Source organism: Carlito syrichta, unplaced genomic scaffold (genome assembly GCF_000164805.1).
Source record: "Carlito syrichta isolate Samal-C Ts95f unplaced genomic scaffold, Tarsius_syrichta-2.0.1 Scaffold309283, whole genome shotgun sequence".
NCBI lineage: Eukaryota > Metazoa > Chordata > Mammalia > Primates > Tarsiidae > Carlito > Carlito syrichta.
The window spans coordinates 506,171-532,208 of NW_007253379.1; the positions used below are offsets into that span (position 1 = coordinate 506,171).

Consider the following 26,038-nt stretch of genomic DNA (forward strand, 5'->3'; position numbering starts at 1 on the left):
TGTATTGTTTATAAAATTAGAGAGTAAAATTGTAAAAAAGAAAAATTAACATGATTTTATTATTTTAAAAAACAAAATTAAGTATTTCCCTCAGTTCCTGTTCTATGAATATTTATTATGGAATCCCTTTATAACTTGTTCTTCAAACCTTTATTATACTCTTAGATATCAACAACAGCAACAAGTAAAAGTAAACTGAAAACAGAAATTGAAAAATGACTTTTATTTCAACATGAAATAAATTTGGAGAGGCAGAGTTTGATGTACAGAAGTCATCACCACCCCCCCCCACAATTTCAGCAGGTATGGAATGTACACACCTGACATTTAAATCAAAGGCTTTATGGTTTCATCTACAGTAGATTCCCAAAGAGAGCTCGTTTACCTGAGTCCCACTGGGTTGCCTGTGGACAGCTGAAAACATCAATGAGTTTTCATTTTATTATTATAAAAGAAAGTAGTAACATGTAAGTCTTTTCCAATCCTAGAATCCAGTGATTTTCCATCTCTTTGTAATGACGTGAAATAAGGCAGATGACTCTAGAAGAAGCCCTTCTACTGGGGTACACAGAATGCTTCCATCTGAGTCAAACTGAGTTCCACCAGGGTCCCGCCTGTCCCCTGTGTGACAGCGTTCAAACTTGAACAACAACCTCTCTAAATCTCCACCAAGGCCCCATGCGTCAACAAGGGCCTGCCCCTCATCTTCTCCTACCCCAGAGCCTCAGCTGTGGACGGGGGCTGCATTCTAGAACAGGAAATACACCTGCTTCCAGGGACGACGACACTCCTGACAACACTGGAATTTGGGGCTGTGCCACTTTTTGAAACCAGCTTATTTCCACTTAACTTACGCTTTTACATGTCATTAAATATGAGTCACAGAAAGCTTAGAAAATACAAAAGATAAAAAATGGGAAGAATGAGAATGCATACTTTAAGAGCAGAATATTCTTAACTACCAAAACAAGTCACACGTCTACTGTTTCATATTAACTTTAGAGTCAACATCATCTTAAAATAAAACACACTCTAAGCCTAATGGAAACTAATATATGTTCAGAAAGCTAAAATATAAATAGTAGGTTAAATTATATTAAATTATTTTAATTCTTTTTATGAGACAATTTTGGGGAGTTTATATTCAGGGAAAAGACATGTAGCACATATGTGATTATTTCAATTCCTACCATGACGTCTCCATCTGAAAAGGTGGTTCAAACCATCCAAAGAGCAGAGATATGATGAGAGTAAATTTGGTCTTAATCAAATTTTAACTAAATCTTTAGGTAAAGATGCTCAAAGTTTTTGTTTGTTTGTTTGTTTGTTTTGAGTTGGAGTCTCTCTCAGACTGGAGTGCAGTGGCACACTCCCGGCCACCGCAGCCTTGACCTGCTGGATTCCAGTGATCCTTTTGCCTCAGCCTTCCAAGTAGCTGAATTACAGGCGTGTGCTACCACACCCAGTTAGTTTTTTATTTATTGTAGAGATGAGGTCTCACCAAGTTGCCCAGGCGGGTCTTGAACCCGCGGGCTCAGGCAATCCACTCAACTCTGCCTCCCAAAGTGCTGGGATTACAGGCTGAGCCACCAAACCCGGCCTCTCAAAGTTTAAGATTCCGTCAATTTTGATGGTTAGAATCTATTTGTGCTTAAGATTATAAGTGCAAAATGTTTATTACTGTTGCTACTTTTGCTACAATTACAACTATTATATAGTTTATTATGTTAATTACATGTTATTATAGTTACAACTAAATCACAAATAGGGAATCCGTTTATGTGACATGCTTAAAGCAAAATACATCAATGTCAAACAAGGTCTGTTATAATTAAACTTCCTACCTGAGCAAAAATGTTTTGAAAAATATTTCTTTATGGTTAACACTGTCCAAAATTTCTTCAAAAATAAATACTGATAACATATTTCTAAATGTACTTTTTATTATTTCCTCCTACTTGATAGAATCATTCGCTTACGCTACCTTAATTTTCTTTCTAGAATAAAAAGTCTCGCTAGTAAGAACCTAAATTTTGTAAAAAAATGCTCTATTGAATAAAAAGTATATCTCTCTACACAATTATCATGTTGTGGCAAGAGATTATAACAGAACAAGAAAAAAACTCCAGATAATTATTCATATTAGGTTTTACTTATTCTTTTGAACTGTAAGAAGGAAAAAACTTAGAAAAAAATTTATTCTTAACAATAGATTTGACCAAAAAGCCAAGAAAATCCATAGGGTGGCAAGTAATTGATTCCCAAAGAAATTAGCATTGGAGAATATCAAACACATATTCTTTAAATAAAAATGGGGGAATCATTTAAATTATGAAAAAGTTGTGACAAACTTAAAATACGGATGCACTCTTATGTATTTGTTTAACAAAGACACTTGGAAAAGGAGATTCACATACTTTTGCTATATCCTCTGGATAAGTTTTCCTTTTCTCCTGCAGATATCTCCACGTGACAATCGTCTACAAAACTTAGCTCATAATCTTGTTGCGCTTCACCTTCTGAAGACTGTGGCATTTTGGGAGTGGTACTTTCTTTCTGTGTGTCTTCTATGTGAATCAATTCTTTCATTTCTTCACTACTTCCCTTCATAGGAGGTGAATCACCACAAGATCCACTTGGATGAGGTGAGTCCTCAGTAGTGTGAGAAAAGAGGCTTGCACTAGGGCGTGGGTCTTCTCTCAGCCGAGCACTGGCCTGTCCACAACACCCTGTAGATTCTGCAGTGGTAGGTGCTTCCTCCAAAGTCACGCAGCTCCAAGTGGCACTGCCTTCACCAACCGTAATTTTCTGAGGAGTAGGCCTAGTTTTTGTTGTTAAATCAGGAACATTAACTGATCGATGCTTTTTACCAATGCAGGAAAAATCAGACATTTTAAATACGCTTGCTCTCTCCTCCTTAGAAAGACTTCCGTGGTTGAATTGAGCAGGGATTGATGATGGCTGAGATTCAGGAGGACGATTCTCCGAATTCCTCTCCTTAAGGTTATCAGGTGAAAAATAATCATCATACGAGGACTCCCCATAATCAAGAGTCTGAAGAGCAGATTTGGTCCTGAACTGCGGGTTGTCTTCCGACTTAAAAAGCTGCAACTGTGGCATGATGGATCTCTTGCTGCAACTTTGTTTCTTTAACTTTTCTTTTGGCGATAAATGTGGGTCACCTGATGTTCTTTTCCTCTTTACTGAGGAACTCTTGGGTCTTGAATGTACCAAAAGGTGGCCTGTTGTTAAATGTAATGTAGGAGACAAACTGTGTTTCTCATCAAACATCTCCTTAGACACAGCTTCTGCTTGCTTTTTGTCAGGGGTGACTATTTTACCTACAGTGTCGCTTTGCCAATTTGTTTCTTCCTTTGAAAGATTACTTATAGATTTCTGAGGACTTAGTGTGTTGAGGTAATTGGAGGATGCTGATGAATGAATACTATGCATTTTTGATGCAGGTGAGGAAACACACATATCACTTTTAATTTCAAGAATGGATTCTCCCAGTTTCCCTTCCTGATTTCCACATACTGAGTTTCTACAAAGATCATCAAAAGATGAGTGTAAACCACCAGCAAAGGACTCATCTGGAAAATATAAATAAAGAAGTAACTTTTTAAAATGGTTTAAATTATTATAAATTTAATTTTCAGTTGACTAATAGAATAATACTTAAGTACAGCTTTTAGTTAATAAGAAAATTGACCACATTTTTGTTCTTCTCATTTCCCTTTAAGAATACCTTTTAGGACAGTGCTTTTATCTACTGAATCTGGGATTCAATGAGTGCATGGGATAAGGGTAGGAAGGGAGGACAGGAGTAATAAACTTCAAAATGTCACGGAAATTTCCACATGCATTGCACTTTTTTCCAGGAAGAACATCTGTAACTTGTCACTAAATGATCCAGGCGGTCAATAATTCTAAAACATATGAACTACTGCTTTAAGGTTGAGGTCAAGTCCTAATCTTCTACAAAGCATTCCCCAACTAACAAAGCTTGTCTTTCCCTCCCCTGTCTTCTAGTGAAGGCCTCGTATTATATTTATGTCCAAAAGTGAACCTTCTGGTAGATCTCAGTGTTTTGATGCCCCATAAGGATTTTACATTTCTTTAGAGTAATGCTGAGCTGCTACCTATCGCCTCAAAATTCTACACCCTCTACACCTCTGTGCCTTGCCTTCCCTCCATGATTCAACCTTCAAAACCTGCCTGTATTGTCAACATCCCTGTGACCCTCCCACCCTGGCCAGGTCGAGCCAGCTGTGTCCCCTCTGCTACACAGCACTGTGCATCACAATGCACTGTGGTCCTGTGTGGGCCTGCTCCTCTTTCCACACTATCAGCTACTGGAGCACAGATACCACTTTCTGTCCATATTGGAATATGAAGTCTCCAGCCCAGCGGTGGCTTCCCAGTAGGGACTCAGTGCTTGCCGGCAGAGGGCCTCCATTTCACAGAAATCATACAGTCTGAAGTGCTGCAACTCTGTGACTGAAATCACTCAAATTCTACTTTTAAAAAGGAAGAGCCTGGGTAAGCACCAGGGCTCCTCCCTCGTGGCTGTGCTCCAGGAGGGAGGGCCCAGTGGAAAGGAGGTGCCAGGCCTGCGCCAAGTCAGAGCCTTCTGTGTCTTCAAGGTAGTGTTTGGAAATATACGTCGCTTTTCATTTTAGCAGCTGAATATACACTTTTCAAAATGCCGATAAGTAGTGTGACATGTCATGAAGAGTAAAATTGTAAAGTCAGCCTGCCTAAGTTAGAAGCCTGGGTTTGCCGCTCACAAAGTGTGGACCTTGTACAAGTTGTTTGACCTCTGTGTCCTGATTTCCTCACTGGCAAAATGGGGATGGTGTCAGAATCTACTTCGTGGGGTTAATGGATGAATTAAATTAGGTACAGTAAATCAGACACTTAGAGCAGTGCCTACAACACAGCAAAAGCAAAATCAGTGTTAGCTATTATTGACACTTGCTTTCAACTCATAAGAAATAAAGGTATGTATCAAGTATAAAAGGAAAAGATGGAGATTTTTTAGGGTAAATGGGTAGTAAATAAGTAATACACACACAGAGACACAACTGTGAGAATAAACCATGCACTGGAAGAAAGCTTTAGTTCAAACTCCTAATATCTTGATGCTGTTTTATGTGTTGTCACTATTGTATCTTTACAGTAAGACATTCCGTAACATTTCAAGCACTTTGAACAATTATTTAGGGGTCACTACTACTAATGTAGGCCTTGTTGAGGGCCGGACTGAAAAATTACAAAAAATCTGATACACTCAAAGGAAAGATATGATCATGAAAAATCATCTCATCAAATAAGAGCTCTCACATTAAAAATAAATATACATGTTTAACCAATTTTATTAATTCTTACCAATGCCCTTTCTGCTTCTAACTGGAAACCTTCTATTTATTTCCTATATTTATGTTCTATACATTCATTATACACTGTGTGAGTTTTCCAAAGCTCTGACTGTTCTCAGTTCTGCACAGTTTAAACTGCATACAGCTTAGTTCATGTAAGATAAGAATTTTTGAAAATGAGCAATATATTCTGTAGTAAGAAAGCAAATGCCTAGTAGAAAACCCACAGGACCAAAAAGGAAGTTTAACTCATGCCTTAATTTTATTATAATATCTAATTTCAAAAGGAAATTTATGAGATCTAGTTTTAACTAATTATTCTACTCACTGCAAATGACTACATGAAATGCTAAATAAGAAAATCATACTATTCTCAATGCTTAAATATAACTCAGAAAAGAACATAACTTTACATGAACATAAAGTGTCATGTGAAATGGTCAAAGATGCTTTACACAGAGAGTTACCTGGATTATCATGAGACTGCTCAATCATCTGGGAAGCTGAAAACAGAATTAAAACATTTCATTAGATAAAACTTCCATTTTTTTTTTTTTTAGTATATGAGGCCAACAGTAAGTCTACCTATTAATCAAAGCTGATTCCATTAAATCATAGGATCATAAAAGTTAGAGAGGATCTTAAAAAGTCAACTTGCCTGAACCTCATCAGAAGCTCAACAAAGTGAATACTTTGTCTGCTTCAGTCTTTCTGTTTTATAATCATGGCTTTTTCTTCAAGGATGCATTTGACAATTACTCTATAACTAGAGCAGTGTTTCTCACTTAGTGGTGATTTGGGCTCCCAGGAGGTATCTGGTAATGTCTAGAGACATTTTAGACGTCACAGGTAAGGGAGGGAGGTTAAGTGTGTTACTCGTATTAGTGGACAGAGGCAGGGCTGCTGCTGAACACCCTGCCTTGCGCAGAACAGTGCCCACCACAAAGAATTACCCAGCCCCAAATGGCACTAGTGCTGGGCTGAGAGATTCTGAAACTATAGAAAATATCTAGGATCCCAATGGCTTATCAAATAAGGTGATAAATCTTCTCTTCAAAGGTTGTGCATACTGTAGACAAGAAACAAAAGAGATGCTTGGGTCTCATATCCAAAGATACTTTTTAAAGGGACTCAAAAGGATCCTTTTCTGAGAAGACTTGAGCAAGCAATTGTAAAAAAGAGAACAAACCAAGATAAGGAAGGTCAACAGAGATCACATTTTCAATTGTTGAGTTTTAAACTACGCTGGATGTGGTAAAATGGCAGAATTAACATTGCAAAGTAATGGAAAACAGTCAAGTATAAGGTGAATTAGCTTATATACGAAATTACATTTGAAATAATGTGGATGTCTCTCTGGGACACAACTAGTTACCTACCTCAATATCTACTCACTTCGTCTTAACAACAGAGAAACTCTGTTCAATGCATTCTATAAAAGACTATACTTCGGTCTTGCTTGCAATCAGGAGTGGCCATACAACCAGGTCCTGGCAGGACTATCGGATGGGACATCTGCGAAGGCTGATAAAGGCTCAACTTGGAGGGACACACATCTTGGGAGAAAAGCCAGGCACCAAGGAAGGTGAATCAGAAAGATGGGAAACTAGTTTCTTAAAGATACAATGGACCACCACTGACTACCTACTTCTTCATTGTATGTGGCCAAAACTAACCTTATCTGATATAGATGCCTATTTTGCATATACAAATGCAAATTCAAGACAAACCAAATATCTAACCTTTAAAAAAGCTCTTACAAATCAGAAAGAAGAATATAATAGGCAGATGAACAAATGATATGAAATTCAGAGAGGTAATGGTCGATAACATTAAAAGTTGTAGTAAGTCATAGTCAATATGAAAAGACACTCAACCTCACTAATAATAAAAAACAAAGAAATAGTTTTTCAATCTTCAGACTGAAAAAAGTCTTAAAAACGAATGCCATCCAGTTTCCCCAGTATGGAGAAATGAACACTTATTAAAAAAACCTGTAAAGGGTAAAATGGTCACAATCTTTTGAAGGATAATTTGACTGTACCCATCAGAAAGCTGGGCAGGGTGAAATGCACCTACAGTCCTAGCTACTTGGGAGATGAAGGCAGGAGAATCACTTGAGCCCAGGAGTTTGAATCCTGCTTGAGTGACACAATAAGACTCCATAATCTTAATTTTAAAAAATTAAATCCTGCATTTATGAATTAATATTATTGAAATACATGAAGCATGCAGAAAGATAAGGATTTAGGTAGATGCATGTAGGAGTTATAACGGTATAAACTATGGGGAGTTAGAAAGTCTTATGTCCATAAAAGTTTTAATAAAAAACAAGAACAACCAAGCCAAGTGATTAAGAAAATAATAAAAACAGCAGCACTATTTCTAGTAAAGAAAAACTGGGGGAAAATAACCACCAACAGATAAGTCAATATCAGCACTGTAGACTACTCTGCAGTACCTTAAAACAAAGTGGTCAATACACACCTATTGAGCTGAAAAAGACCTCCAGGACATTCAAGTAAAAAAAGAAAGTGAAAATAATACATATGCCATAATCCAATTTAGGTAAAACAGAAATTACACCTCTCCACAGAAACCCAACCTGTATCTTTTCCATGTCTGCAAAGAAATGTAATATACCAAAAAAGACCAGGAAAAAAACCATCAACTTAAAATACAGGTTACCTCTAGGCAGAGGGGTAGAATTACATGAGGGTTAAGATGAGTTTTTACTATTATCCACTTAGTTAAATATTTTATTAAAATAAGCTCAGTTACTAATAAATTAAGATGTTAAAAAGAAATAAAGAAAGACAAGCCAATTTATTAGATGCATTAATGAAAGCAAATGCCTTCAAATGAGACATGGCTTTTTTTAAAAGAAAAAATTCCAAAGATATTAGAAATTACAAAGAAGCTACAATAAATAAGATTTCAAGTCTGAAGAATACTATACACTCAACAAAGGCTTCAAAAATCTTACTGATAAGATTTTCTGGAAAAAAATATTAAAGTCTGCCCTGAAATAGGTCAAAATTTGTTAGAATCAGGAAACATTAACTAGATTATCTAGGTAAAGAAAATAAAACTTTCCACCATAATTTATTCACCTATTTACATAATTTTCATTTTACAAACTAATCACTTACAGGAAGGAGAGAGATTTTCCCTTTTCTCCTTCATTTCTTGTAATCTCTTCTCCATTGCACTGTGGTGATTACGATGATATTTCATTGGACTATACATCAATGAACCATCAGATTCAAATAAGAGAAGAGGTATATCATTATCTGAAAATAAACAAAAATTCAACTTTAAGCTCAAAAAATAATCTTCCTATTTAAACAATCGGATTCATCTTAAGGAAGCTCCCACTCCAAGTTTTCTTCTTCCCTTTCAACATCACCTCCTGCTCCTGCTAATATCCTGCCACCACTGTCACCTCTACGATCTGTGCTGCTGCCACTACAGCTGTAGGTCACAGTTGCTGAGCAATTCCCCTCACTCAAGTGTTGTGCTGAGCACGATACATGCTTGACCACATCTAACTACCCCCCAAACCCAATGCATTAGGTAACAGTATCCTCGTTTAAAGACAAAGAAACAGACACAGAAGTTAATTAACTTACCCAGGATGCTCCAGCTGGTAAGAAGTTGTAAAGTTGGAACGTGATTTGGTTCCTAACTTTGGTTTTTTTGGCCCAGGTTTCAGAAACTGTCCCCATTAACTGCCACTCCCACCCTCAACACATGCTCACAGACCCACACATGAACTTGAATGTATGAAGTAGGGTCAGGGTGGTCCCTGAACCATGAAATTATAGGCTGGTTCTGGGTGGGTGCTGAATTGTGTACTTTTATGAAACATACCTTGAATATGCTCAAGGAGAACTTAAGACTTTGGCACTCCCCCACCCCATAAAAAAACCAAAAAACAAAACCAAGAATCATTCAATGTCTTCTCCTTCATAACTATTAGGCATGAAAAGCCCTTACTGTAGTTCTGGCAATAAACAGACACACATTATTTGAATCATTAATACCTTCTACCTTTAGTTTTTCAAAGGCAATTTCTATTAAGATACATACTTGATATAAAGAGAGAATTTTGTCAAATTCTTTTCAGATACAATCACTGACACAGAAAAAGAAGGTCAAAGTGGCAAAAGTATAAAGAATTCTAGGTAGCCAGGAGTGGTGGCTCACGCCTGTAATCCCAGCACTTTGGGAAGTGGAGGCAGGGGTTCCCTGAGTGCCTGAGTTCAGGGGTTCAGCACCAGCCTGGGTAACTTGGAGAGACCCTGTCTCTACAATTAAAAAAAAAAAAAAAGAAATATAGACACACATGGTGGTACCTGCCTGTAGTTTCAGCTACTTGGAAGGTTGAGGCAGAAGGACTGCCTGAGCCTAGCAGCCTGGATAACAGAGCGAGACTCCAACTCAAAAAAAAAAAAAAAAAAAAAAATTACAGGAGAGTGTACAATAGTGAGCTGAGGCTAGAGGAAGGGGCCAGATCATACAGGATCTAGAAGGCTGTAGGACGTTAAATATTTTTCCTTGAAATAACACCAAGGAAATTAAACCAGGGAGGGGGTACTCATCTGACTTGAAGTTTGCATCATTCCTAACAAAACAGAGATAAACTGTGAGGACACAGCACAGAGAGCCCAACTCAGAACTGCTGTGGCAATACGGGAGGGGTGACGCAGGGTGGAGTCAGAAGAGGAGAGCACAGAAGGAGAAGCCAAGCAGTCACTTCTGAAGCAGGGTCACAGTCTTGTTGGGTACCACAGTTGCGTCAGTCTAGAAGGAGCTGTCAAGGGTAATTACATGCGTGTGGCTTGAGCACTGAGGAAGACCAAGTACTTGTGTGGGTATGTGAAGGATGGACCGACATATACCAAGAGACAGTGGGAGAGTGGAGCATGAAGACCAATGACGAAGTTCATGTTTGGGGGACATATATGGCAGCACTGCAGGCTAAATGTTCTTCCCACTTCTGTTGCATTATCATCACAGGCTTAAAATAAAGGTTGATAATCCTATTTGAATAATTTCAAAGTACAGAGTAGAAAATTTGTGACATAGTAATACAGATTTAAACAAAACACCAAGGGGAACTATTGTGTCCTATCTCTGTACTATGTATTATCTGGTGACCACAATTGCTTGCTTGTAATAATGGTGTATCAAGATTAGCACGAAATACCGAATTTAGAGGACAGTGGAGAAGGCAAAAGAGAAATACCAAAAACACACAAAGAACTTTAAAGTTTCATAATATTCTAAAGTATTTTTCTAAATCACCAAGAGAATATACCATATCATCCAAGATCTGTCTCTTCTGAGTTATAAAACAAGAAGACCAAGTACTAGGTTAAAATACAAAGTGATATATAAAGAAGAAATCCGTAAGTATATTTATTTCAATAAAGTTTGTTAGGAAAAGCTTGCTTTTCTTCTCTAACCATTCCTGAAAATAAAAAGTTCCATCAATGTGATAAATGATTCGGACTTTGTGGCCAATCAGCTCAACTGTTTGATTCAACATGGCTCCTAGACAAGTCTCCTGTGGGCTACGGACCTTCCAGTTCCTCCTTCCTACTAAAGCTGCTGCAGTCTTCATTAGCTGCCTCATCCTAAACACCCTGGTCATCAGGCAAACCAGGCAGATGTGGGAACACAATTGCAAAGGACAGTATTATATTTCTTGACTTACCTATGGTTGCTTTTTGCCTTTGTAGCTCTTGGGCCATTTTCTCCAATTTCCTCTGATATCTTTTATCATTTTCTGGTGATTTTAAAATAAAATCTTTGGGCTGCATACACTTACGCTGTGCAAAAAGGACAAAAATTAATAATACTGTATCGTAATTGCTTAAGACAAGAAAAAGTCCTTTCACGTATATTTCTGATACTTTCTCTGACATCAATAATAAATTCTTGGTTTCCATGAAGGTTCTTAGGCAAATTAGTCTTCTGTTTTTTGCTACTATTACTGCAGAACCAGCCAGATCTAGCTCAACTTTGTGTAACAAAATGGTGAGTTGTTTTGCAATTGCCATAGACTTCCAGGTTCCAAGTTGTGTAACCCGAGCATGCCCAGATAAACCAAGCACGCAACCCTGGGCAGAACCTAAGTGCTTGGACCAAGGAACGGGGACCAAATTAAGAAGCAGATACTGGATAGCACAATCCATGATCCATCAGATTTGGACCTGGTATCACCCCACAGCAGGATCCAATCAGATCATGCCTCATTCCAAGATCCAATCACCTCACCCCACTGCATCACCTCATTACAAGATCCAATAAGATCATGCCTCACTACCCTCTGCCTATAAAACCTGCCGCAGGCCCCATCTTGGGGAGACATATTTGTGCATTCCCTCCCATCGCTGCACCATTTGACTTGCAATGAAGTCTACGAAGTCTTTCTTTTCTCAAAAGTCAATGCCATAATACTGGCTTCTATGCATGCCAGGTAGTGAGCCCATCACTTGCTCAGTATCACCTTTCCCCTCAAATCGTGACACAGTGCTAACACACAAAATTCACTACTGTCTTATAATGACCAAAGAACAGAACCATTGTCCATTTGCCTTACTGTATTTAAATTACAGTAACTCCATTCAGCCAGTAAAACCCCCAGACTTTCACTACATACACAGACACATGGAAGCCCAGGATGATATCTACAAGGAAGTCCTGGGTTGACTCTAGCCTTACCATATTCAGAGAGGAGAAAAAATGTGTAAAACACAGCTCACACTCCCAGTCTTCTTATTCTTTAGAACTAGCCATGTGCTTCCCATCTTTAGTCCAGCATCACCAAAAATACAAAACCTGAAGTCGACATCAGTTCTGCCTACTGCTGCTTCTATGCCTGAGCTCCCTCTTAAAGGAATCCAGAAACATAAGTCTTCTGTCTAGGTTTCTCTTGCATCTGAGGTTGAAGCTACCAGCCCAAATTTACTTACATGGATACCCAGTCTAAACTATTTTGTTCCAGTCTTAAAGAAAGAATTTATTTTAGTCATTCTTGACTCCAGATCTTACTCTATCAGTTACTCAATCGCTTATTAACAAAAATTGTTCTTATGTGTCAGGCCCATAGTGACAACCTGGAAAAATCCTTGCCATCATGGAGCTTCTACTCAGGTAAGGAATGACAGAAAATAAACATAAATAAGCAAATTATATCATATGTGTGTTGGGAGGTTATTTAAACAGGTTCTGAACCAGTCTGCACTGTTTTCTCTAAAGTACCTGCACAACATGAAATGTAATTAAACAGTGGTGCTTTATAACCACAGGTCCAAGAAGTCTGGGGGCAGTTTGTACCACCTTTTCAGCATTGCTTATTATTCGTGAGACCAGGACATGTCTGGAGGGCTCTGCTCATGGGGCAGGGTAACATGGGTACATGGTCAGCAGAGTACAAGAGGCTCCACCTTGTGCCCCCTGGTTCCCAGGTGCTCTGCAGATTCACTGTTATTTCGAAGTCCTGTCAATCTTCTTCAGCAGCTAAACCCTATCTGTATGGAGGCTGGAAAAGGAGTCACATGGATGGATTGAGCAGGGAAGCATGTTCTAGGTGGAGGGAAAAGCTACCATGAGGACTCTAAAACAGAAACACACTTGGTGTGTTAGAGGAGGAGCAAGCAGGCGGGCTGGTCTGGCAGCAGGCAGGGTGAGGGGGACAGAGGCAGAGGACCGCCTCAAGAACCCAAAATAATAATGCCTCGAGTCATGTGAATCTGCAATTACATTTGAAAAGGGAAGGTTTCTGCACATGGGTAAATATTAAAGTGGAGAAGTGTATGAGTGGTCATTATTTATGCTTCAGATTAGGAAAAACTATGAGGCCCAAACTTTACCTGTACACTGACCATTTGTATACCTAACCCTGATGTGTACCCTACATCTTTAAAATAAAAATTATTTAAAGTAAAAACTAAAAAGATTAATAATATCCAGCAATGGTCAGTGTCAAGAAATAGGATTCAACAATGGAAGTGTTAAAATAAAAATGTGTATGTATTCTGACTCAGTAATTTCCTTTCTAGATATCCAGCTTGGAGAAATAAACTCAAACATGTTGCATAAGTGATATATTTAGCAAAAACTGACAATGATCTAAAAGTGCATGAATGCAGGGAAAACACATTCACGCTGTAAAATGCCACACAGAAAAATGAGTAGAGTTGTATCAACTAACATGAAATGATCAAAACCACATTGCTAAGTGGGGGGGAAGTACCCCAAAGCAGTACACACAAGGCAGCAGGGCTCCATTCCTGCAACATGTGTGCATGTGAACAAGTACTGTGTACCAAGACATCCCCTTCAGAAGGATGCACGTCAAATTGAAAACTGCTTATTTTGAGGGAAAAGAAATCAAGAGATGCTTGCTTTATCTGAGTTAACCAAATGCTTTACAATGACAATAGGCACATATTACTGATGTGTTTTTGCAATAAATACTTTATTTTGGCATGTTGCAGAGAGTCAGAGACTCTGCTGAACCCTTCACCTATAACCAGATGAGCAGATCTGGCTTGAGACTGAAAGAAGCTCATTTACCAGTGCACTGGCAAATTCTGGCTAGTCTGAGATGAAGTCATGGAGATACATCATTCACTAGTTTCAGAAAACGTAGAGAAGGCCACAGCTACTTCTCCTTTAATCTATGGGAAATGTGCAGTTCTTCCATAATTCAGTTTGGAGAAAGCCATCAAATCCTCTTCTGACAGAGTCTCATATGAAAACCAAGTGGTTTTGATGTTTCATAGTAAGCTCCCTCAAATAAAGAAACCGCAATTAAAACTTTAAATAAATAGAAAAGCTAAATGGCTGTAATTCAAATGTGAATGAGGCCTCAAACGGAAGTAGTGCCTTTAGCTCTCCAGTTGGCCCTCCTATCTGCGAGGTCTGGATCCATGGGTGCCACACGTCAGGATTGAAAAAATTTAAAAGAAGAAAAAGCAACAATAAAAAATAACAATACTACAATGAAAAATAACACGATAAAGACCACAGCAGTATGACAACTATCTACTCTGCATTTATACTGTATTAGGTCTTATAAGTAATTTAGAGATGATTTAAAGTATATGAGAGGATGTGCAAAAGTTATGTGCAAACACCATCTCACTACATAAAGGATCTGCACATCTGTAAATATTGATATCTGCAGAGGCGTACTGGCACCAATGCCCTGAGGATACTGAGGGATGACTGTGTTTGTAAAGCAGATTTTCTGTAATACATGACTTTACACACTTGGACATATCTGCTTCAGACTACTGAAATTTTCCAGCTAAATAGAATGAAGGCATTTTGCTACAGATATATAAACTGAACTCTGAAGCAATTACCAAAGCACTTGAATGTCTCCTGGTCTCTTGGCAACATTTAGTTTTCCTGTGGCCAATCACAGCCTCTTCCATTTCTTACAAATTACATCCAAGCATTCACGGAATAAAATAATCTCTATAATTGACTCAAAAGGTTATGTGAAAAATCATCATCAATAGTTCACTGAAAACAACTTGAATATATCTGTAAAAGTTTTAACTTCTAGGTATAACAAAAGAATGAATGAATTCATAGTTGGCACTGTCTTCGTTGAAATTGTTTACTTACTTTTTTTTTAATTAGGCCTGTTAAGTGTTCATTAGTATTAGCTGCAGGGAATAATGATTCATCAATGTGTACTCCAGTTGTTCTGCATCTGTATAATTAAATTAGTCTAGTGAGTATTTGTTTCTATTACACATTCACACAGCATCAAATCTGCACTTGTACCTGCAATTTAAGAAACACATCCATATGCAGTCCATTTTAATAGACATTTCTTTTAAAAAAATAAGCCATTTAATACCAAACATAAAAGTCAATATAAATTAAACTTTCCAAAATCATCTCTACATGGTGACAAAGTATAAGAGCAGAGGCGAGAGGTAAAGGAAGTACAATCTTTATGCAACAATTGGAAGCACACTTCAAAATGATCAATGCACTCACAAAGGTATAAGCAGATGCTATTAAATGTGTAATTTGAGAATTAACAAGCCATTTAATGGGAAGTGTAGAGCTAAAAGTGACCTAAAGAAATTGAGACCAGAGAGCACATCTTTTCTCCAAAACTGGGTTGTCCTTCGAGTGTGTTTCCATCCAGACACCACATCAGCCCCGGGAGCTGGGGAGTACAACCCAGTTCCGCGCAGCCAAGCCTCTCCTCCCATCCCTGTCTGTGGTCCCGCTTGACATTTCTCCTCTCAATATACTGTCTACTTTTTGCATTTCTGGATTCCTTCAACTATTATCTCTTTCTTAGCTTTAAGTTTAGCTTTAAATTAACTCGAAGCTAAATGTTTATAATGATTTTCAAAACAATTTCTTGCCCTACCAATTATCCTCTTCTAATTCACTCATATATTACTGAAATATTAATCTTAAAGCATTTTACTCATCCCTCCCCAATTCAAAAACCCTCAGTCATTTCTGTGTTTACAGAATAATCTCACCCATCTCCTGTTTCAGTGTTTTTATAATAAGGCCCACCCCTAACCACCTCTCCAGCTATCTTTCACAAGACTATCACTGTTCAAAATCTAACATGGAAATAGGTATTTGAAAAATTAAAATACAGTACAATATAAATATATATTCATATTAATACAGAAAGCTCTCTAAAACATATTAGAAATGAAAAGCAGCTTCAGAAATATGTACATGTGTGGCATAGTAAGGCCTATCTATAGAGCATTGCGAATGACACTAGGGTAGCATATCTCACAGTGTGGTCAGACAGCTCCTGGCGTCCCTGACACCCTTTAGAGAGTATGCAAAGTCAAAACTATATTTATAACAGTATAGATGTGTTATTTCCCTTTTTCATTTTGCATTCTCTCTTGAGTACACAAAGGAGACTTCAGAGCTAAACGACATGTGCTATCCCAGTACGAAGAAACAGATATGAGAATGCAGCTGCCTTTAAGTCAGACAGGAAAGGAATTTGCAAAGATTTAAAAATTAAAAAAAGAATACCGTATGGTAATTGTAATAAGAGAAGTACAATGAAACAGAAAAGGAGCATAACGGATACTCGTAGAATCAGAAAAGGCTTTAGGAAAAAAAGAAAAAGCTTCAGGACATAGATGGTCACCAGACTCAATTCTGGGGGGGGGGGCAGATGTGGGAGGACAGATTATCTTCCATCCGGATCTGGAAGGAGAGCACAGAGTATGGTGGAATAAATGGCATGACATATTTGGGAAAACCTACACCACTCGTATGACTGAATAAATGAGTGGGAGTTAGGAGACCAGCCACACAGAGGGAACTCAGGTCATCCTGAGGGTTGTACTTGCCAAGCTAGTGAGCTTGGACCCCATTCTGTGCTCTGGGACATCAGGACAGATGTGAGAGAAGGACATGGTCAGGTCGCCTGAGGAATGGGTTGGTAGGACCAGTGTGAGGGAGGGGACATAGGTCACCATCTGGGATGAGGACAAAGAGGGCGAGGGAACGACTCAGGACGGCTGCAATGACTGAGGTCGGAGATGCTAAAGATGTCAGTAAAGGCAGCAGGGACCGGGCGGATGGTGAAAGGAATCAAAATTAAGCAATATTCAGGCAGTAAAAATGGAAGGTTCTTGACCTCTGGTTGATTTTGGTGGAATGACAGCACAGTTTTTCTCTTGCCTCCCAAACCCCTAATGAAATGGCAGTAAAGGAAGGTAAAATGACATAAACCAACAAAAATAAAGACCACATAAGAGTTGTCTTGGGAACTGAAAAATCAAACAAAGAGAGTATTGGACTGATCATCATCATCACCATAGTAAAATTCAGCCGGCGCACCAGCCCTGGGGGTAGTAAGCATGACTATTTCCTCCTATTTTTCTAGAGAGAATATGGAGGCTCAGAAGATCACCTGTCAAAGTTCACAAAACTAGTATCTTTTACTGGTAGTACAAGTAGTTTTACTTGTAGTACAAATAGTATAAGCACAATAGTTTTGGGAAAGGCTTGACTCAGTCTAGCAAAATGTGGTCCGGACGCTGGTGGCGTAGTCAGAAAAGGGGCGTCTGTCTCTCTGGGGAAAAGCTTCCCACCTGCCACTCATCAGGGTGATGGAAAGTAAAGACCCAAAGGACACTCTCCCTGGACTCGGTCTATTTGGGTCTAACTATTTGTTTTCACAATGAAGACCCAGTGGCCCTCAGCAGTGGTAACGTCAATCCATGCTGCAAATAACTTGTGCTTTATCATATTCAGCAACACATTAAAAGCTGTACTTACCAGGTACTCAACCAGAGTCTACTGAACAGACAAAACAGCTTCCAATGACAGTTCCGTAGTTCTTCAGAAATGTAAAATGATAACATTATCTCCCCATCTAGTGGTCAAGAGGGAAAGTGTTTCTAGAGACGTCTCTAAACAGAACCAGATTTTGACCATCTTTGTCCAACTGCTGCTACTTTGGAGACGACAGAACCATAGCTGCTCTTCTGGGAAGCCCTGATCCGATGGGCTCTTTCTTCTCAGAGAGCCAGTTCACTCCAGCACTTCCCACTGCACTCCTACTAGGTTCGCTAGGACCCCAGGCTCCCACTCTACCCTTAGCTAAGGCAACACCTTGACTCTGCCTGAACCAACCCTGCGGCCTTCTCCTACTCTTGTCCCAAACTGAGTGGTGTTACCACCTTATTCCTCAAAGCCAGTCAATGAGTCGATTCAGCAAAACGGACATTAATCTCCAGTGCAGACGGCGCTGTGCGAAAGGCACTCAGGGGAAATTCAAAGTGAATGATGTGTTTTTGAAGGTGCCAGCCTGCAAGCACACGATCCGGACACATGCCCCCTTGTGGCACAAGGAAGAGACTCAGGTCAGGGTAACAGTGTGCTCTGCCAGCAGGGAGTCCAAGGAGGGGGCATCCGTGCAGGGGGAGGGCCCAGTCTGAGGTGAGGACACACACCTGATGGCCATGGCTAGGTGGCAGGGGCTTGATTAGGGTGAGGGGGTGTCCATTTTGTCCTTACTACCAGAGGGGAAGATCAAGGCCACCTCACCAGCACAGGATGCTGAGATCGCATGCCACCTCAGCAACGCAGCAAGAGGAACCCGTCATCACTTCCAGGATATTGCTGCAAAGAGGCAGGGCCCCATAACCTCATGAAACACACTGGCAGTCCTGAGCTGAGGGACCTGGCCTGGCACTGATTGGTGGTCTCTGACAGTATCAAGGTCACAGAAGCCGAACCAGGACCAGGGATGGATGGCTTCAGAGGGAGAGACGTAAGGGGAGCTTGCTGCAGGCGCATCAGGGAGCTGCCGGGACAGGGACCAGAGTGTGGGTGCTCACAGGATGTCCCCAGTATTGCTGGCTGCCTTGTGGCTATGCAGGAAAATATCCTTGTTTGTAGCAAACACAACGCAGGAGATGCTGGACTTTGGTCCATGACTGACTCTCAGGTGGGCAAAGCTTATTGAGCTGCAGAGCTGGATTCACCCTAGCCGTTTTTTGTGATTGTTTAATACATTTAACTTTATGATAACTTTTCTTCAACAGAACTTAGAGTGAGAGCTAAGTTGGCTTTTATTTCTTTCACCTTTAATTCTTCTTTCTTTATGATAAAGATTTCTACTGTCCAAAGGAAATGTCAGAATTAAAAATTTTGTTCAATGGTAGCAAACCCAGCAAAATGGGATTCTAGTGACACCTAGTGACCTTATGTATTTAATGTTCACATGTTCAGCAGAAAACATGAGCAGTGGCCCCACAGACAGTTAACAATGAAAGAACAGCCATGTGTGACACATAAAGATCAGTTTGGCTCTCACCTCTACGTTCTGTTGAAGAAAGATCAAGTTCACTAAAAATCAGAGAAATGCAAATGAAACAATATTATTTTTCCCCTACAAATTAGGAAAGAATAAAAAGACTAACAAGTCACAATGTAAGTAAAGGTACTGAAAAACGGGTGTTCTTTTATACTCCTAGAAAAAAATGGAAACAAATACACCCTTCCCAGAAGGTAATCTGGCAGCATCCATCATAAACTTAAACACATAAACTCTTTAAACTCTAAAACCCATTCCTGGAATTTAAGCCTATGGAAAGACTTATCATCTGCAAAACAGTAATGTATACTAAAGCTCAATGCCGTACTATTGCTGACTGAAAAAAAGGAGAAAAAAGAGAGAAATGAAAAACTTTATATTCATCAACTGGAGACTTGTTACATACATTACTGGAGTGCTACCGCAAAAGACTATCATATATTTTTTAAGATGGGATATATCTATATATACAGACATGGAACGATGTTCTCTAATAAACAATTAACTAAAGGAGTAGATATGTGTTCCATTTAAAAAGTCTACTTATTTACATGAATGTATAAATGTATACGAATGCATTGTTTTTATATTTTTATTTTAATTTGGCAGATAATAATTGTATATATTCATGGGGTACAATGTGCTGTTTTGATATATGTATACCTTGTGACACGATCATAATAAGCTAATTAACATATCCATCACGCAGGGAGAACATTTAAAATCTATTTCCTAGCAATTTTGAAAAAAAGACTATTAATTTATTTATGCATTTTTTAAAATAGGTTTTAGTAAAAAGTCTAAAACTGTATATTCCAAATTCTCAATGGTAGGTTCCCCCAATTTAGTGGAAGGAAGATAAGACACGGGGTAGGTTAGGTGAGGATTTTTGACTTTAAAAATATTTAAATATACACATTTAAATATAAACACATTTAAATATACACATTTAAATAGAAACACATTTAAATATACACATTTAAATAGAAACACATTTAATTCAAAAAAAGAATACTTTCAAGATATCTAAAGGAGATCTAAAAACCAGTAATGAAATATATGCAATAATCAAAATGTGACTATATTACAATAAACAATGATAAACAAGAAAGAAAAGAATTTATATTAAAAATGTCAGGAGATTAAGTTCACTTTTGAGAGACCTCAAAAGTTTGCCTTCAGATAATAGAGTTACAAGTATTTCAGAATTTGCATGAGGCCCCTGAGAAGCAGAGGCTAGGGGTAGGTTGGGCAGAAAGAGAAAGAGGGTGAAGACTGAGAGAAGAAAGGGCGTTAGGGGTAGGCCAGCAAATTAGAACAAGAATCCAGAACTGTCACGAGAAAAATCTATTAATGATCATTGCCAATGTCAAGATTAGTCGAGAGGCCTGATTTAAGTACAGAAATGTCCAACAGTCAGTTTTACACTGTTGTCCATGCATTCCCATTTACTTCAAGCTTTTAGTAAAGGTTTATTTTTCTGTACCCTCCCTTCCATATTTCTATGCAACCTTTCAAATGTAGCTAAAGTCACCTCTCCCATGAAATTTTCTCTGATATCTCTAGGTCAGTTAAGTAAATTTTCCCTTGTTCATAATTTGTTGGAACAAATATTTATTCAGCATCTACTAAGAGCTAGAGATATGTAAGATACTGATGGGAAACACAACCACAAACAATATAGGCATATAGTTGCTCCTTAGAGTCTGTGTTGCAATGGAAAGACCAAAATGCATGATTAGACAGAGACAGATAAAGCAGACAAATGAACAAACTAGCACAAACAGGAAATAAAGAGGCAAGATAAAATAACAAAGAGGGTTCTAACTGTGGATGGGGACAGAGAAAGTGCTTCTGAGAAGGCACCTGATATGTGACACATATGACGGAGCTGGGTACCAAACTGGGTTAGGGATCAGAAAAGCAGGCAGAGTTCTTAGCACCCACCAATAACTAGAGGCAGAAGAGTTTGGTTGGCTTGGGGACCTGGAAGACCAGAGTATAGGAAGACACAAACAAGAAGAGGAGCCGAGACTGGAAGAGAAGGAAATAACCATGTAGCGCTCAGGACCTGGGGCCAGTAACCTTTTACTGCAGAAGGCCTGGTAGTCAATATCTCAGACTTTGTGGGCCATATGAACACAACTATCCAATTCTGTAGCTATAGCACAAAACCAGTCATTGAAAATACACCATCAGATAAGCATGGCTGTGTTCTAATTAAACTTTATTTAATTGACTTTTATATCATTTAAGTGTACTATAAAATAGTTACCTTTTGTTTTTTTTGTAACCTTTTAAACTTAAAAACCATTCTTAGTTCATATGCTATTAAAAAAAAACAAAACAGGATGGCAGGCTGGATTTGGCCTGGAGGCCATAGTTTGCCATTCCCTGCTATAGACCACTTAATTCTAAGCCATTTTACTCCAGTAAGAAGAATAAAATTGATTAATGTGTTAAAAGGGTTACATTTGCTGATGTGTATGAAATGAAATGGAAGGAAGACGGGCTATAGTAACCAAGGGCAAGATTTGACAGCTCTCTGGACTATGGAAGTAACAGCAGAGATAGAGACTGATCAGAAATCTATTTTGAGATAAAAATCCTTAAGCCATTTTAGTGGGCTCGGTGAGGAGATGAGGGACAGAGAAGACTGGCAGCTGCCTAATTTTGAATCTTCCCGTACTCTCCCCACCAAAAAACACAGAAAGTAAAAAAGGAGCTTTAAATAAAATACGCCCATAACCTACATTCTTACTGATATGGAGACACAATAGCACAAATTCAAAAGACCTGTAAGTAGCAAAATGCTCCAAATTCTAACAGAGCTCCAGTCTGTGGATGCAGAAAGTGGGAGAGCACAGGCTTAAGACTACATAAAAAGTAGAGCAGCAATGAGGACTCAGACGAAGCCAAGGTAAAAGAAGTCTGAGAGATAGGTCGTCCAGCACCATCTGACAAAACACAAAACACAAGTGCTTCGTAGCACTCCTGCCAAGGAAGGGGCCTGGGAGCAGGAGCAGACCTGGCAGGCTCTGAAAAACTCCTGGGGGGATGGTAACCCTTGGACAAAAAGCAACAAAGAGATGGAACCAGAAAACAACATGTAAGGATCCCACAAAAACAAAAGGCAAAACCGCCCCCGTCCCCCAACACCAATGTCACCTATAGAAAAACTATGCAAAAGACATAACTGGCAGAACAAGGTGCTCTCAAACTAGAAATCTAGCCTTTAAAATGAATGGGAATGCAACAAAACGACTATATCCATTACAAAAAATTTTTTAAACAAATGAGGAAAATGCAAATGTAATCATTTCAGCTGATGAAAATTCCCCATTACACCCCCTAAAATAAAAACGAACACAAAGCTGAAGAAGAATGTAAAACAGCCCTCACATTTGAATCAAATATTGTCAAATGAGTATCTGGGTGGTGGTGGTAATTTTATATATATATTTAAATTATATATTATATATATATTATTTATATATTCATGTGTATATATGAATGATGTATTTTTGAATCATAAACATACAAAGTAAATGAAAAACGAGAAACTAAATAAGAGGTGACTAAACTCAAGAAAGAAAAAGAAAAATCATGTCATGCCAGAAACGGAGACTAAATTAAAAAGTGTCAAAGTGTATATATATTCAAATAAAAATTGAATTAAAAGATTAATAGCAGGAAAAAACAGAAGAAAATTTCAAAAAACAGGTAGTTGAGCAGGCCTGAGCTGTAACTGGAGTCTCAGAAGAAGAAAAGCAAAACAATTAAACAGAATAATATTTAATTTTCAAGAAAATTTTCAAGAAGACCTGAATCTCTTGAAAAGATCAACCCAGAATGGAATGATCAATCAAAAACAGACTACAGTAAACCTATTAGACTTTAAAGAAAAAAAAAAATCCTTGGAGTGCCCAAGCCAAAAGAACAAATATTTTGCAAGGGAAAAAGAATTCGACTGGCATCAGATGCTTTGAAAAGAACATACTAAATTCCAATTCTATTTATTCCTAATAGACCGGTGAATTATATACATAAATAATATGATAAATATGAATTATATATACAAACATAATGAAAATATATTATTAACAATATTAAAAAACTAAATAATTAAAAACAATTTCCTGAAAATACAGGGGAAGAAACCCCAACTACCTGAGCACTTTGAAAGCTGGAGGGAAGGCAGGGACAGGCAAATTTTTAAAGGAAGCAAAAAGATCTGGACTCTATCATGCTTTCTGTACCTGTGCCCTAAAGGAAGGCATGGCCAGTGGGAGGGGTGTGGAGAACTCACCCCGACAGAAGCACCCACTGTCTTTCTGGCTGTAAAGACTAGGAAAAGAACCTAGGAAACCAGCTCTTAGAGAAAGAGCTAAGAACTCAGGAAATAAGACACCCAGAAGAGAAATCCACATTCTGAGTATGAACGTCCAAGTCTTTGGCCGGACTACATGTGCATGAGGCAAACAAATCAGCTTGGAGCTAAGGCTTAAGGAACCAATCTAAGCAAATGCCCTCCACAGGTCTTAAAATGACAGTCTGCATTTTGACTTTTCATGACAAGTTAATTGCTTGCTAAAACAAAAACGTCAATACTCTTCAGAAAAATACAAAAGAACTCAGTCTACATAATATTTACAATATCTAAAATACAACTCCAAATTATCTGCCATGAAAATGTGGCACACTCTCAAGAAAACACAAAAACAAATGCCAACCTTGAGATTATCAGATATGGGGCAACCTCCTTGGGTCCACTTTCACTGTGGGAGCTTTTCTATCCTCTCAATAAATTCTGCTTTCTCAAAAAAAAAAAAAAAAAAAAATTATCAGACATGGTCATTAAAGCAACTATTTATAACTTCAGTCACTGAAGTAATAAGAAAACACACTCATAATAAAATGTAGAAAAATCAAAGATCTCAGATGAAAAAACAAAAATTGCTTAAAAACGAACTATTAAAAATGAAAAACTAAAATAAATGTACGAAGTGGACTTAATGGCAGAATGGAGTTGATGGAGAAAAGAGTCAATGAACCTAAAGACAGATCTAGAGAGAAAAAAAAACTGAAATATGATGCACAAAAACCAGAGCATCAGGGACAAAAGGAAACATTTCAAAACGCACATTACACAGGAAGAATCGGCAAACTACCTGGCTCACTGCCAGATTTTGTGAGTTTATTGCCACACAGCCACATGCATTTGTTTACTTATTTTCTCGGGTGCCTTTGACACCACAAGAGAGTTGAATCCTTGAATAGAGACTATATAGCCCATAAAGCCTAAAATATTTCCTCTCCATTCTTTTACAGGAAAACGTTGCCAATCCCCAACATAGAGCTGTTTGGAAAAAGATGTGAGCTAAGCAGAAAAATAAGGAGGAAACGAGGCAGGAAAGATATGTGAAGAAGTAACAGCCCCAAATGAATCATATTTAGAAAAACATAACTACACGTTCTAAAAGTTCAGTAAAATCTAAATGAAATAAACTAAAAAGCACAATATCCAGACACTTAAATTTCTGAAAGGGAAAGATAGAAAGTTTTGAAAAAAAGCCATAGAAAAAGGACACCTTAAATACAATGAAGAAATAATATAAAAGATTACAGAAGTCTATTAACAAATAGAAGACTATCAAAAATACCCTTAAGTGGTTAAAAACAAAAAAACCCCTGTCAATCTGGGGTTGTATATCCATGGAAAATATTATTTATAAATGATAATGGAATAAAGGATATTTTCAGATAAAGAAAAACTAAAAAACTGTGTTGCTATCTGATAAGCATTAAAAGACAAGCTAAATGGACAGAAACGAAGAAAGCAATAATTCAGGAATTATCCTGAATTATTAGTTGGAGACTTCAATATTCCACTTTCAATAATGGATAGAACAACTAGACAGAGATCAAAAAGTTAACAGAAGATTTAAAAAACAGTATAAATTTAAAAAACAGTATAACCCAGATCTAACAGACACCTATCTATTAATAGAAAACATCTTCCAATAACAGAAAACACATTCTTTTCAAATGTACATTTAATATTTTCCTGGATGTAGCATATTTTGGGTCCTAAAATAATACATTTTAAATGACTGATAATATAAAATATGCCCCCCAACCACAAAACCTAAAATACCAAAAACAAAAAGAAACTTTACAAATTCACAAATATATAGGAATTAACCAAGAACCTCCTAAATAATCAGAGTCAAAGAAGAAAGATTTCAAATTAATAATCTTCCACCTACAACAACTAGAAATAGAACAAACTAAATTCATAGTTAAGCAGAAAGAAATAATAGTGATTACAATGAGAATAAAAAGAGAATAGAAAATTGAGAAAAATCAATGAAACCAAAAATTGGTTCTTTGAAAAGTTCAATGAAATGTAAAAGCCTTTAGCTAGACTGACCAAGACGAAAAGGGAAGAGAGATTACTAAAATCAGTGGTAAAGTCTGGGCACAGTGCCTCGTGCCTGTAATTTCAACACTTTGGGAGACCGTGGAAAGAGGATCACATGAGCCCAGGAGTTTGAGACCAGCCTGGGCAACATAGCAAGCAAGACCTTGTCTCCTCAAAAAATAAAAATAATACATTAATACTGGCTTTATGAAAGTAAAAAAAGACTACAGCAGAACACTATGAACAAGTACATGCCAACAAATTAGATAACCTACATCACTTGGCTAGATCCTAGAAAGGTACAAACTGACTCAAGAAAAATATGAATAGACCTATAATAAGAGGTTGAATTAATAATTAAAAACTTTCCACAAA

General features: G+C 37.9%; 1 protein-coding gene across 1 annotated transcript in view; it reads right to left on the bottom strand.

Annotated features, from left to right (window-relative positions):
• The window catches only part of MCPH1 (microcephalin 1), a 242,733-nt gene that overhangs the window by 200,272 nt on the left and 16,423 nt on the right, over positions 1 to 26,038 (bottom strand). The window contains exons 4-8 of the mRNA XM_021717094.1: positions 15,033 to 15,120; positions 11,104 to 11,218; positions 8,534 to 8,674; positions 5,795 to 5,884; positions 2,418 to 3,593 (exon numbers count right to left, since the gene is read on the bottom strand). Of these exons, the coding sequence (XP_021572769.1) occupies positions 2,418 to 3,593; positions 5,795 to 5,884; positions 8,534 to 8,674; positions 11,104 to 11,218; positions 15,033 to 15,120 (1,610 nt within the window). The remainder of the gene's footprint in view (positions 1 to 2,417; positions 3,594 to 5,794; positions 5,885 to 8,533; positions 8,675 to 11,103; positions 11,219 to 15,032; positions 15,121 to 26,038) is intronic.